The 14,301-nt window shown below is 36.3% G+C and overlaps 1 protein-coding gene across 1 annotated transcript in view; it reads left to right on the forward strand.

The window, feature by feature from the left end:
- The window catches only part of LOC121380899 (rho GTPase-activating protein 190-like), a 106,094-nt gene that overhangs the window by 13,407 nt on the left and 78,386 nt on the right, over window positions 1-14,301 (forward strand). Inside the window, exons 5-11 of the mRNA XM_041509928.1 lie at window positions 2,704-2,856; window positions 4,660-4,768; window positions 5,446-5,569; window positions 6,991-7,189; window positions 9,024-9,185; window positions 11,451-11,708; window positions 12,933-13,114. Coding sequence (XP_041365862.1) covers window positions 2,704-2,856; window positions 4,660-4,768; window positions 5,446-5,569; window positions 6,991-7,189; window positions 9,024-9,185; window positions 11,451-11,708; window positions 12,933-13,114 — 1,187 coding nt within the window. The remainder of the gene's footprint in view (window positions 1-2,703; window positions 2,857-4,659; window positions 4,769-5,445; window positions 5,570-6,990; window positions 7,190-9,023; window positions 9,186-11,450; window positions 11,709-12,932; window positions 13,115-14,301) is intronic.

Genomic DNA, 14,301 nt, shown 5'->3' on the forward strand with positions numbered 1-14,301 from the left:
AAAAAAACGTACGGAAACCTGAAATATTAATGTTATGTGTTTTGACCACAGACATCCTAGTAAAGAATGTTCAGGTCTGTTTATCAACACACCGAAACACATTCCATAGTTTGCACATACGTCACACAGTTGCCCCGTACACGTGCGTGGGGTGTCATTGTCGATTTTGACAATTTTCGGGAAGGTCCATTAATCACTGTGGAACATAATTTCTGTCAATCTTTTTCATTCTGTTGATCATACAGTTATTGTTTTGTTTTTAGTCTAAGCTAATATACCTTACAATTTTGGCAATTCTAAATTCTTATTAGAGTTCCCCTACTTTTTTTGAAGAGTATATAAATATAAAGTTTGTTTTGTTCATTGACACCACTAGAGCCTATTGGAAGGAAATGTTTTATTTAACAACACACTCGACACATTTTATTTACGGTTATATGGTGTTGGATATATGGTTATGGAATACACAGATATTGAGAGAGGAAACTTGCTGTTGCACACTTCAGGGGCTACTCTTTTCGATTAGCAGCAAGGGATCTTTTATATGCAGCATATCCCACAGACAGGATAGTACATACCACAGCCTTTGTTACACCAGTTGTGGAGTACTGGCTGGAACGAGAAATAGCCCACTGGGAATTGATCCCAAATCAATCATGCATCAGGTGAACGCTGTACCATTAAGCTACGTCCCGCCCGAGACCACATTGATTAATAAGCTGTTGTATGTCAAATATTTGATAATTTCGACATATGGTCTGAGAGAGGAAACCCGCTACATTTTTCCATTAGTAGCAAGGAATCTTTTATATGCACAATCTCACAGATAGGATAGCACATGCCACAGCTTTTGATAATACCAGTCATAGTGCACTGGCTGGAACGAGAAATAGCCCATCTGTGACAGAATTATTCACAGTGATGATGGGAAATTGAAATTGCACGTAAGGGCTATGACAGAATTATTCACATTGATAATGGGAAATTGAAATTACATATAAGGTCTGTGACAGAATTATTCACAGTGATAATGGGAAATTTAAATTACACATAAGGGCTGTGACAAAATTATTCACAGTGATGATGGGAAATTGAAATTACATATAAGATCTGTGACAGAATTATTCACAGTGATAATGGGAAATTTAAATTACACATAAGGGCTGTGACAAAATTATTCACAGTGATGATGGGAAATTGAAATTACATATAAGGTCTGTGACAAAATTATTCACATTGATAATGGGAAATTGAAATTACACATAAGGATGTGACAGAATTATTCACAGTAATGATGGGAAATTGAAATTACATATAAGATCTGTGACAGAATTATTCACATTTATGATGGGAAATTGAAATTACATATAAGGTCTGTGACAAAATTATTCACCTTGATAATGGGAAATTGAAATTACACATAAGGGCTGTGACAGAATTATTCACAGTGATGATGGGAAATTGAAATTACATATAAGATCTGTGACAGAATTATTCACATTTATGATGGGAAATTGAAATTACATATAAGGGCTGTGACAGAATTATTCACATTTATGATGGGAAATTGAAATTACATATAAGATCTGTGACAGAATTATTCACAGTGATGATGGGAAATTTAAATTACTTATAAAGACTGTCAGTCTTATTCAATATATAAGGGCTCTTATTCACATTGGGGGCGGGACGCAGCCCAGTGATAAAGCGGTCGGTCTGGGATCAATCCCCGTCGGTGGGCCCATTGGGCTATTTCTCGTTCCAGCCAGTGCACCATGAATGGCCTATCAAAGGCTGTGGTATGTACTACCCTATCTGTGGGATGGTGCATATAAAAGATCCCTTGCTGTTAATCAAACAGAGTAGCCCATGAAGTGGAGACAGCGGGTTTCCTCTCTCAATATCTGTGTGGTCCTTGACCATATGTCTGACGCCATATAACTGTAAATAAAATGTGTTGAGTGCGTTGTTAAATAAAACATTTCCTTCCTTTTATTCACATTGATGATGTAGCAGGGTGGATCTTAATTCTTATTCACAATGTATGCCTGGTTTCTGCCATCCCTATGTGTATATTGTTAGCATATATTGTTTAAATACAGTTTCATTTTGTGGATGGTGGGTAAATACAAAATTGGCTACTCTTCTGGGTTTAATTCTGAAACAGCCCCAACTTCAAAACAGGTAAATGTCAAAATATTTGGCACATCCAATTTAAAAGTATTTTGTTTCCTATAACCCAGTTTTCACATTTTAAAGGAATGACATTACATTACATTACATTACATTAATGTTGATAAGAAAAACATGTAGTCTTGGTCTAACTTTTTAATTGGCTAGAAATGTAAATAACAGACTAACATTTACTAATATATAGTTGAACGTCAACAATACCAAACAATTTGGCGAATCTGCAAGGGCGTCATGGGGGGGGGGGTCAGGGGGTTCATATGACCCCCCCCCCCCTATGAGCCAGCATGATTTAAAAAAAAAACTAAAAATGGCAAAAATCGAAAATAATTTTTGCTCACATCTCATATATCATCTTTAAATTGCCTTATAAAATAAACTAGAATGTCGCCCCCCTTCTGAAAAGCTGGCAACGCCCCTGATCTGGACAAACGTTAAATTAATTACTAGGTTTTGATCCCGTTTTATTTTCATCCCTAATATATTAATAATATGTTATGGGTATTTTTTCAGGTACAGAGTTTTGCAGAAGCTGGAGGAAGACCGGAAGGTGATGGTGTTGAATCACCTCGGTTTCATCCAATGTCCGTCTAAAGATCGGTGCTACTTCAAGTACAGCTGTGTGGACATCCTCGTTGAAAACGCTTTGTCACAGAAGGCAGCTAGGTTAGTGTTTGACATTTACCTATTGATTCTATTAGTATTTTCATTCCATTCATAAATTTTTCAGTTCTGATCAATTCATATATAGGATCATTAAACCTTGCATACAAATACAACTTCAGATGTTGTTGTGTCATTGCGATCTACTTTTCACACGTTAATGCACATTAAAAGAAAACCTTATCTGGGCCATATCTTCCTTATGAATTCGTACAGAATCATCAAACCTTGCATGAAAATACAACAAAGGATGATGATGTGTTGAGTGTAATTATAAGGTCACCGTGACCTACTTTTCATGCATTACTGCAGATTAAAAGAAATCTTTGTCTGGGCCATATCTTCCTTATCAATTCATATAGGATCATCAAACAGTGTATGCTATTATAATCTGGGATGGCAGTGTGTTGAGTTCCATTACTAGGTCACAGTGACCTACTTTTCATGCATTACAACACATTAAAAGAAATCCTTGTCTGGGACATATCAATTTATATAGGATCATCAAACCTTGAAGACAAGTGCAACTTGGGATAGTGGTGTGTTAAATATAGGATAATAAACAAGTTACCAGTTATTATCAAATTTATGTCCCGAGTGAAATAATTTTCAGTTGTCATGAGCTTTAGCGAGTGACAAATGATAATTATTTCATGAGGGATATAAATTTGATAATAACTGGTACCGAGTTTGTTATTCTATTTATTACCAAAGCTATTTTTTCTCTAAAAGGCTTTATTTTCGACGCACATGCACGAAGGCCAACCTGTATAGGAACGATATAAACCACTTTACGCACTGTTCTGAGAATTACTATAACGTTGTAATTTAATCACGTTCATAGATAATTTAAAAAAACACAAGTTCTCTTTATTGTGCTTCCAAATCTATAATGAATTGCATTAAAATGACATTTTGTTATTAATTTAACACCAAAAACAGAGACCCCTAAAGGCAAACTCTTTAAACTACATGACGTCATTTTGTGTGTTTGTCAAATCGTGATGACGTCATATTTAGTACCGACAAAGTCATTGGTTTGTAAGCGTCAAATTGTCCAATAATATTGCTCGTTAGACCAACGCAGAATATTTCTCACTGAGAAAATATGCTGGGGTAATAAGTGCTGTTACTAGGTCACTGTGTACCATGTACCTCTCTGGTACTCTTGTGAGCATTTGTCAGTGGTAAACAATGTTTAGGTGGAAAATTAAAGTACCATAAGGATTATGTGTTTGTTGGTTTTATGAGTCCGGCACCAATCCAGCGAGTCTTAACACTTACCACTGTTAAAACACAAGCATAAGACATTTTTGTTTTACGAATTCTTTTGTAAATGTTGTCATTGACTTAGTCTTTTTCTCACAAATCTTGCAATTTCTTTCATTATAAATGAGCGGACAGTATTATTTTGGTAGATTGGCACAGTAATAAACTGTAGTTGCAAATGTTTATCCCTGACTTTCACTAAAAAACCTTTTGGTCGATTCTGTGATGTTAAAAATCTCGAAATAACATAATCTAGGAAAATAATAACAATTGTTTGTGCTTTTCCATGTTTATTCACTTGTCTCGTTATATTTGTGATTGTGATACGTTTTGTTGTTGTGAAATTTAGACTTTAGAGTTTATTTTTAATTTATGTGTGTGTCTGTCTGTGTGTATGCTGTGTGTGGGTATGTGGTATGTCTGCGTGCTGTGTGTGTAAGGTATGTCTGTGCATGCGTGCGTGTTTGTACTGTGTGTGGGTGTGTTTGTGTACACTAAGTAAGATATCACTGTACAATGTATTTTTGTCTCTTGTAGACCGGAGAAGGTAGAATCGAGAGTTTCTACAGAGACTGCAGAAAAAACTCTCAACTTGGTGCTTCTTGGTAAAGAGGGGCTTGCAATAGATCTGAACAAAGAAATCAGGGTATGTTTTTAAATAATATAACATATTAGCTAATGTAACTAAACTCTTACCTTTTTTAGTTGTTTGGATGCTGATTTTAACTAGGCAAAACAAAATTGCTAGCTATTTGACATATTTTGTTTGGTAATCATTAGCCAAATTCTGTTTTTTTCTAAGGCCAACAAAACTTGACCAAAAAACCCCATAGGCGACCTAAAAAGCCTATATAAAATGTCATATAATTACTGAATTTTGTTTTTGGCCATGTGTGAAGTATACCAATATTGATCTATTTCAGCTTGAGTTGTATTGAGCACATTCATGAATGATAGCATACATCTTGAGCATTGTATCTTGCATATACTGACATCATAAACATAGATCAACATATCACAGGTGATGTCAATCAGGGGTGGGAATTCTCCTCGGATCAGCTGTTTTCCTATCATGGAACATTGTGTTTACTCGCATTGTAATCGTCCTTTCCTCCAAAATGTGTCAGATGGCAGAAATTTTAACCTATGGTTTCAGAAATTCCGGGACCCCTCTAGATTTCCTCTTTTTTTACAGTTCACCAATTCCCATCCATGGTGAATAGATAAAGCTGTTAATGTAAATACTCGAAGGTGGTGATTATTTTGTTTTTATTATAAAAAAAATTAATGTGTAATTCTATAAATGGTGGGTTTGTTTTTCAGAATCTTTGCTCAGAAGATGAATATAGACATAACAATGAAGTGTACAGTTTAGACTACAGACCAATAGACGGGGATGTTAGTTTAGAACAGAATGCTCTTGCCACAGCTAACTTTAAACCACACGGTGAGTACAGATAAATAAAGACATAACAATGAAGTGTACAGTTTAGACTACAGACCAATAGACGGGGATGTTAGTTTAGAACAGAATGCTCTTGCCACAGCTAACTTTAAACCACACGGTGAGTACAGATAAATAAAGACATAACAATGAAGTGTACAGTTTAGACTACAGACCAATAGACGGGGATGTTAGTTTAGAACAGAATGCTCTTGCCACAGCTAACTTTAAACCACACGGTGAGTACAGATAAATAAAGACATAACAATGAAGTGTACAGTTTAGACTACAGACCAATAGACGGGGATGTTAGTTTAGAACAGAATGCTCTTGCCACAGCTAACTTTAAACCACACGGTGAGTACAGATAAATAAAGACATAACAATGAAGTGTACAGTTTAGACTACAGACCAATAGACGGGGATGTTAGTTTAGAACAGAATGCTCTTGCCACAGCTAACTTTAAACCACACGGTGAGTACAGATAAATAAAGACATAACAATGAAGTGTACAGTTTAGACTACAGACCAATAGACGGGGATGTTAGTTTAGAACAGAATGCTCTTGCCACAGCTAACTTTAAACCACACGGTGAGTACAGATAAATAAAGACATAACAATGAAGTGTACAGTTTAGACTACAGACCAATAGACGGGGATGTTAGTTTAGAACAGAATGCTCTTGCCACAGCTAACTTTAAACCACACGGTGAGTACAGATAAATATAGACATAACAATGAAGTGTACAGTTTAGACTACAGACCAATAGACGGGGATGTTAGTTAGAACAGAATGCTCTTGCCACAGGTAACTTTAAACCACACGGTGAGTACAGATAAATATAGACATAACAATGAAGTGTACAGTTTAGACTACAGACCAATAGACGGGGATGTTAGTTTAGAACAGAATGCTCTTGCCACAGGTAACTTTAAACCACACGGTGAGTACAGATAAATATAGACATAACAATGAAGTGTACAGTTTTATTTATTCATGAATATTCATTTGAATGCTTTTTAAAAAAAAAAAAATTTTTTATTAAATTAAATTATTGTTATTATTATTTTATTATTATTATTATTTTATTATTAAATTATTATTATTATTATTATTATTATTATTTTATTATTATTATTATTTTTAAATAACTATATTAATCTTTATTAATTGTTTCTGTATTCACTGAATCAGTTTATGATAGGTGGGACATTTAATTAATAGATTCTTGTTTATGTGGATCATGCATGTGCAATAAACTGTACTTGTATGTATGGATAGCTAATGATGTTTATTGTAATTTTATGCAGGTTGTCTTTGTGTGTACAACTCAGTGCATACATTTATGTGGATCATGCATGTGCAATAAACTGTACTTGTATGTATGGATAGCTAATGATGTTTATTGTAATTTTATGCAGGTTGTCTTTGTGTGTACAACTCGATGCATACGTTAGAGTATGTGCGGACCAGCCTGGAGCAGTCTCTGTTCACTGACCTGGAGCAGGAACAACAGACGCTGCACGGCATCCCGATCGCCATCATCCAGGCCCACAACTCTAGTCACTGTCAGAAGGAAGCCGAGATTCTCCATGAAGAAGGCCTACATCTTGCCAGAAGGTACACACACTCGTCTGGTTAAATCTGGTGTTCAGAGTCCCATCTTACGAACGATTTTAGCGCTAAAATCACCATTAAGTGCTTAACCTTTAGACTACTGGATTAATTTTTGACAAAGACCACATTGAGTGGGTTCAAGTTTATAATTTTTACTCACATATATTCACTTAAATGTTTAAATACATAAAATAAAGTTCATATATGAATAGTTAAGTATTATTTTTGTGGGTTTTTGTCATTTTTATCATATTTTAGATCAGTTAAGGCTGATTAAAATGGGCAAAAAATGTAAAAAGTTACATTTACTTACAGGCATTTGTAGCCAGCTGTCCAGTATTTATGTCCATTATTTCGGATAAATTTAGTTTTATGACCAGAATTCTTTTTTTAAAACAAACTAGATTCATATCCCATAATTTGGTGATTTCTGTTGTTGGCCCACAAATAAAAATTAGATCAAATTTATTATCAAATTAGCTGTCACAATCCGCTATCAATCCCTGAAAATCACTGTGACGTGTCGCCATTGTTGTCAAGTGAAAATACTTGCCGAAAACCACTTTAGGAACACAAACTTCCAATGTATTTTCCACTGTTAAGAAAAAATGTTTCCAGTGAGTGTCGTGTGCAAAACGGCGGGAAATATGAATTGGGAAATGCACTGTATACAGTGTACAGTATGTCAACTGGCGTGATGACGCCTGCAGTGGTCAGAAGGTTAACTACCTTATGTATGTACTTGTGTACTTAGGGTGATTTTTGCTCAGAAATAACCTCTGGGTCCCATTTTATGAAGCAGTCTTAGCGCTAAGATCACACTACCGTATGTACTAAGATTGCTTTGTAAAATGTGGCCCAGGGGTTATTTCTGAGGTTTATATAGCCTTGTCCATCTGAGATTTATGAGTCTGTCCTGTGTGTGTTTTCTACTTTTATATCACCCATACGCAGTAAAAAAGTGAGATATAGGTATTACATTTTCGACAGCAGCAGAGACAGTGTCAATGTTTGAACCAAAAGGTTAATGTTAAAGTTTCGTGTTCAGATCAGTTTCTCACAAACTAAAGTCCTAAGTCAATGAAACTTGGTTTATGGTTGCACCTATGGATGTTCATCACAGTGCACTGAATCATTTTATGGTAGGTGAGACATTTAATACCATTGAATTTTGAAACTGGATATAGAAACATGTTCCTGAGTGTGTTTATATGGGCGTGTGGTTGGGTAGGTGGTTGGTTGAGTGGGTGGTAAGGTGGTTGATTAGGTGGTTGGGTGGTTTGGTTAGGTGGTTGGTTGGGTGGTTGATTGGGTGGTTGAGTGTATAATGTAGTCTAGTTAGGCAGTGCCTGTTGGGAACTTTGTTTCGGGTCCTTTGCATGAACCTATTTTACATCAAACATCCTTATAATATAGAAACCACATAACAGATTTGTTTTTAGCACAAGTCTTGATATGTTAAATAGTTGTTTTAAAATATTCAGTAGTGATACACAATACAGTTGGTGAGTTTTAATGTATACCAACAGCCAATGATTAATAAATTGATGTGCTCTAAGGGGTGTCGTTAAACAAAACAAACTTCAAACTTTAATATATAATTAAGTTATAAGAAAGTTAATTACTACAGTCACCAAGTCAATTTATTTAGTTTATTTTAGTTTTAAAAAAATCATATATATTTTTTGTTTTTGTTTTGAAAAGTTACTTTTTGTCATTAGAGTGTGCATACCGTTTTGGATTTAAGTGGACCCAAGACATAGAATTAGGTTGCACTTTGCATGGCATGTTTTATTTCATTTTAGATATGTGGTATAATGTAGCTTTTGTTTTGCAGGTTACATGGAGAATTTATCCACATTCCAGAAGACGACCACTTGGATGAGAGATCGCAGTTTTCTGCCAGGCAGATCCACAAGGCGCTGTCTGCGGTGATTTCCCGCTGTTCGGCCAGTCTCGGGGGCTGGCTGCTCTCTCAGTATGCTGAACCCGATATCAGGTATTGTGCAAACACTGTAGTGACAAATAAGATTTTTTGACAAACAAAAAAGAAGAGAAAAGTTTGTTTTGTTTAACAACACCACTAATACACATTGATTTATTAATCATCATCTATTGGATGTCAAACATTTGGTAATTTTGACATAGTCTTAGAAATGAAACCCGCTACATTTTACCATTAGTATCAAAGGATTTTTTATATTCACCAATCCTCCGACAGAATAGCACATACCACGACCTTTAATATATTTGTTGTGGTGCACTGGCTAGAATGTGACATCTTGACAAAATAAAAATATGTGATATAGATATTCATTTTTCGACGGAGGCATACAACAATTTTTGCTTTTAATGCCAAAATTAAGTTCTTGCTTTGAGTCCCATTTCTCACAAATTTAAGTCCTAGGCCAGTGAAACTTGGTTTGTAGTCGCATCTATGTATATTCATCCTAATGCAATGTTAAAAAAAAAAGTGTAATAATTATAGTTTATTTTTAATTCAAATCTGAGCATTTAGCTCCGTTTAATTTTCTCATTTAGGTCCAAATTTCTAAAACTATATGTCCTAGATCATTGAAACTTGGTTTATATTTCATTTGATTTCAACTTATTTTTGTGCTTCTATCGAATTAGACTGGCCTCGGTGGCATCGTGGTTAGGCCATCGGTCTACCGGCTGGTAGGTATTGGTTTCAGATCCCAGTCGAGGCATGGGATTTTTAATCCAGATACCGACTCCAAACCCTGAGTGAGTGCTCCGCAAGGCTCAATGGGTAGGTGTAAACCACTTGCACCGACCAGTGATTCATAACTGGTTCAACAAAGGCCATGGTTTGTGCTATCCTGCCTGTGGGAAGCGCAAATAAAAGATCCCTTGCTGCTAATCGGAAAGAGTAGCCCATGTAGTGGCGACAGCGGGTTTCCTCTCAAAATCTGTGTGGTCCTTAACCATGTCTGACGCCATATAACTGTAAATAAAATGTGTTGAGTGTGTCGTTAAATCAAACATTTCTTTCTTCTTTCGATCCAATTAAGGTTCAAGCATGCTCTCCTGGGCACACACCGCAGCTATCTGAGCTGTCTGTCCAGGACAGTGGGTTAGTTGTTAGTGGTTAGTGAGAGAGAAGAGGGTGTAGTGATCATACACCTACCCATTGAGTTGTTAAAACTCGCTTAGGGTGGGAGCCAGTACCGAGCTGCAAACCCTGTACCTACCAGCCTTATGTCTGATGGCTTAACCACAACACCACCTAGGCCGGTCTTGGTTTATAGGTGCATTTTGAATGTTTATCTAAGTACATGTTCAAAAACTTGATTAAATTTGTATTTGTTTTTAAAGAACTAAAGCATGAATTGCATTGAGAGGAACATCTATGGATGCAGTGAACAGTGACACTGAATAAGTTTATGGTAGACAAGACATTTGATTCAGTGGAATTCTTGTGTGTGAAAAGAGCAGAATTTAATCACAGAGGTTTGATACCTCACAAGATTTATCTCCCTTATTAGCAGTCTGTTTTTTTTTTCTTCTCTATTTTAACAGTTACTCCAAGTCTTATATTTCACAGGTGAATCTGTATGCTGTCTTGTCATTGAATCCCTGATTTTGGATCGGAAACATAAGATTATATAAGATAATCCCCAAATATCTAGATTACATTTTCATTTGGAAAATACTGCTGTCTGTATCAACTCCTTTTTGGTGGTTTCCCAAAGCTTGTTAGCCAGTGTTGCTCTGTTTGGCCTGTGCTTAAATCTGCTTTGTTGTACAGGGGCCAAGTCTGCAGTTACTGTGGTCCTGTTTGACATGGACAGTCATCAGCTGGTGTGGTCATCAGTAATGGGATCAGAAACAACAGTGACCAATCAGTAGTCTTTTCTTCAGATTGTGGATTGAGTTTTTAGTTTTGTGGGGGTGGAATTGCAGATTTTTTTCTGAATCTTTATAGCCACTAAATAGCCAGATTTTAATTTTTTGTTTATTTATTTATTTATTTTTAATCCCACTGCCCTCTTTACTTTCTCTCCTTTGAATTCCATCTCATTTCTTCACGATCTGGCAACTCCTCCTATTTTTCAACTTCTTTTGCTGTTCACCTCCACATCCCAGTCCTTGTATCTCCAACTGTGACAGGTGCTTTTCTTTTGTGGCTATCTGTATCACACACCTGCCATTCCACATCAGCTTTCAGCTGTGAAATAACCAGATGTTAAAACGTGCTTATGTGCCACTGACCCATTGTTTTTTCCGTTTCTTTTTGCAGGGTGAAAATGTGCATGATGTGTGGTGATCAGTATTCCGTGGATGTTCCACTTGGTCCGCTCCTAAATCACGAACTGTGCCAAGTGTCGCTTCAAAACCAAAACAAGCTAACTATAGACATGTTCTTAGAATTCACCAAGCAGCGAGTGGAAATTGAAGTGCTATCGTACCACGCTGCTAATGTGTTACAAGATCACCCTACACATGGATATATCCTTGTATACTCTGCCAAGAGGAAAGCATCGCTATGTACCCTAAGGTGAGGGGGAAAAAGAGGGTTTATTTTTAAGTTTGCCATTTAGTATGTTGATTGCTGTGAATGGACTATGTAGCACAATTCTGATTAGAGAAGGTTGGCGTGGGTGAAATACTAAAGGCGACTCCACACGATACAAGTCACTCGTGCGAGTGTAACTGATTGTATAACAACCAAAGTCGTAATGATGTCTTGTCACAATCGGCTGTTGTCGTACTCGGTACTTGTATCGTGTGAAGTTGCCTTAAGTGATAAAACTAGTTAGTTCCTAATACAGTAACAATTTTTAAGGATTTTTACTCTGTACAGATGTGTTTTATATTAAAGGTGTTTATTTTTTTTACAGTTTATGTTCAAAAATTCTAAGAACGAGTTTACACACAAAAGATTTATTATGATTATTTATACTCTTTCGCATGTGTCAAATATGTTCTTTATGCATATATTTTGTTGCATGTCATTGATATGTTTTCATAAAGATAATACTGATTACATTGGTTTGTTTTGCAGGGACCTTGCTCCTATTTTATATATGTATATTTTTGCATGTCATTGATTTGTTTTCATAAAACTAAAAATTAAAGCTTCTGTTTTACAGGGCCTTTACCCTTGTTTGTTGTCTACAAATATATATACAATCAGAGTTTCTGCCAGAGGGTAAAATGAGTATGGCGTCATACCTAAATATTTTGGCAGATTTTATTTTTTAAAGTCAACGTTTTTATAAAATTAATTACTTTTTATCATTACTGTATGATTGTTTTTAACCCTTTTTATCATTACTGTATGATTGTTTTTAACCCTTTTTATCATTACTGTATGATTGTTTTTAACCCTAACACTAAACTTAACTCATTTTCTTTCTGGGGGAGGCCCCCCAATAACCCCATTGACTGTGGTTGCATTCAATTCCATAACGCCATACCCAAAAATATCTTTCTATCAGAAACACTGACAATTTTTAATATCTTTTTACATGTTTTTGATTTGTTCTCTAAAACTAAAATGCACTGTGATTGTTTTTTTTTACGTCATTGATTTGTTTTCATAAAACTAAAAAGTAAAACTTCTGTTTTACAAGGGCCTCTACCCTTATTTGTTATCTACAGAGATATATATATATATATATATATATACATACAAACAAATTCAACTGTTTTTTTTACATGTCTTTGATTTGTTCTCTAAAACTAACATGCACACTGACCACGCTGGTTCGTCTTGCAGGGCCTTTGCCATGCGCCTTCCCGCCGTGCCTAAACTGATCCTGGCCATTGTCGACAGTGGTGGTAGCGCTGCGTCGTTCTTCTCCAACAACTTCAGCCAGAGTCTGATGACGGAGGGCAATGCCCTCGCCGACCAGCTGGAGGCTCACTTCATGACGAGCACGGCGAACTTTCAACAACAAAGTAAGTGTGTGTGTGTGTGTTTGGGGGTGGGGGGTCGGAGTGACAGAATACCACGTACAGAAGTGTTGGAAAATAGAATTTATTTCATAAGTGTGTGTGTGTGTGGGGGGTGGGGGGGGGGAGAGTCAGAGTGACAGAATACCACGTATAGAAGAGTCAGAAAATAACAGTATTTGTTTCGTAAGAGTGACAGAGGGGTGGGAATTAGCCCAGTGGTAAAGCATTCGCTTGATGTGCGGTCGGTCTGGGATCAATCCCTGTCGGTGGGCCCATTCAGCTATTTCTCGCTCCAGCCAGTGCACCACAACTGGTTTATCAAAGGCCGTAGTATGTGTTATTCTGTCTGTGGGATGGTGCATGTAAAAGATCCCTTGCTGCTAATCGAAAAGAGTAGCCCATGAAGTGGCGACAGCAGGTTTCCTCTCTCAACTTATGTCCTACACCATATAACTGTAAATAAAATGTTGAGTGCGTCGTGCAATAAAACAGTTCCTTCCTTCCTTCCATAAGTGTGACAAATGAGAGTATATTTTCTTAGCAATATAATATCATAAAATTGTCGTAGGCTATGACAAAAAAAGTTAAACTTTGTTTTGTTTAACAACACCACTAGAGCACATTGATGTATTAATCATCAGCTATTGGATGTCAAACATTTGGTAATATTGACATTTAGTCTTAGAGAGGAAACCCGCTACATTTTTTCCATTAGTAGCAAGGGATCTTTTATATGCACCATCCCAAACAGCCTGGGATATACCATTCGTGATGCACTAGCTGGAACGAAAAATAGCCCAATGGGCCCACTGCTGGGGATCGACTAGGCTGTGACAGTCACTATGGTGCGTATTGTATTGACATCGTAGTCTACGACAAATTTACGAGATTGTAGTGTTAAGATTGCTTATAAAACTTTAGCCTGTTTTGGGGAGTTTATTGTTGTTTGGGGTTTTTGTGGGGTTGGGGGCGGGTTAGGGGTGGGGGTGTAAATGGACAATGTTTAGCCCAGGTATCTGATTTTTCAGCTGTTCATCTGATTTCAAGTTTTAATTTAAAAAAATTGGAAACTAATAAATTTAATCTAAAATGCTAAGAAATTACATTTACTTAAATACAAACTTTCTGGCTTTTAAAGATGTTTCAGCTTTTATTGTATTGCTATAATATCCTTGCTGGCAGATTGTTTG

The sequence above is a fragment of the Gigantopelta aegis genome, chromosome 9, assembly GCF_016097555.1.
Source record: "Gigantopelta aegis isolate Gae_Host chromosome 9, Gae_host_genome, whole genome shotgun sequence".
Lineage (NCBI taxonomy): Eukaryota > Metazoa > Mollusca > Gastropoda > Neomphalida > Peltospiridae > Gigantopelta > Gigantopelta aegis.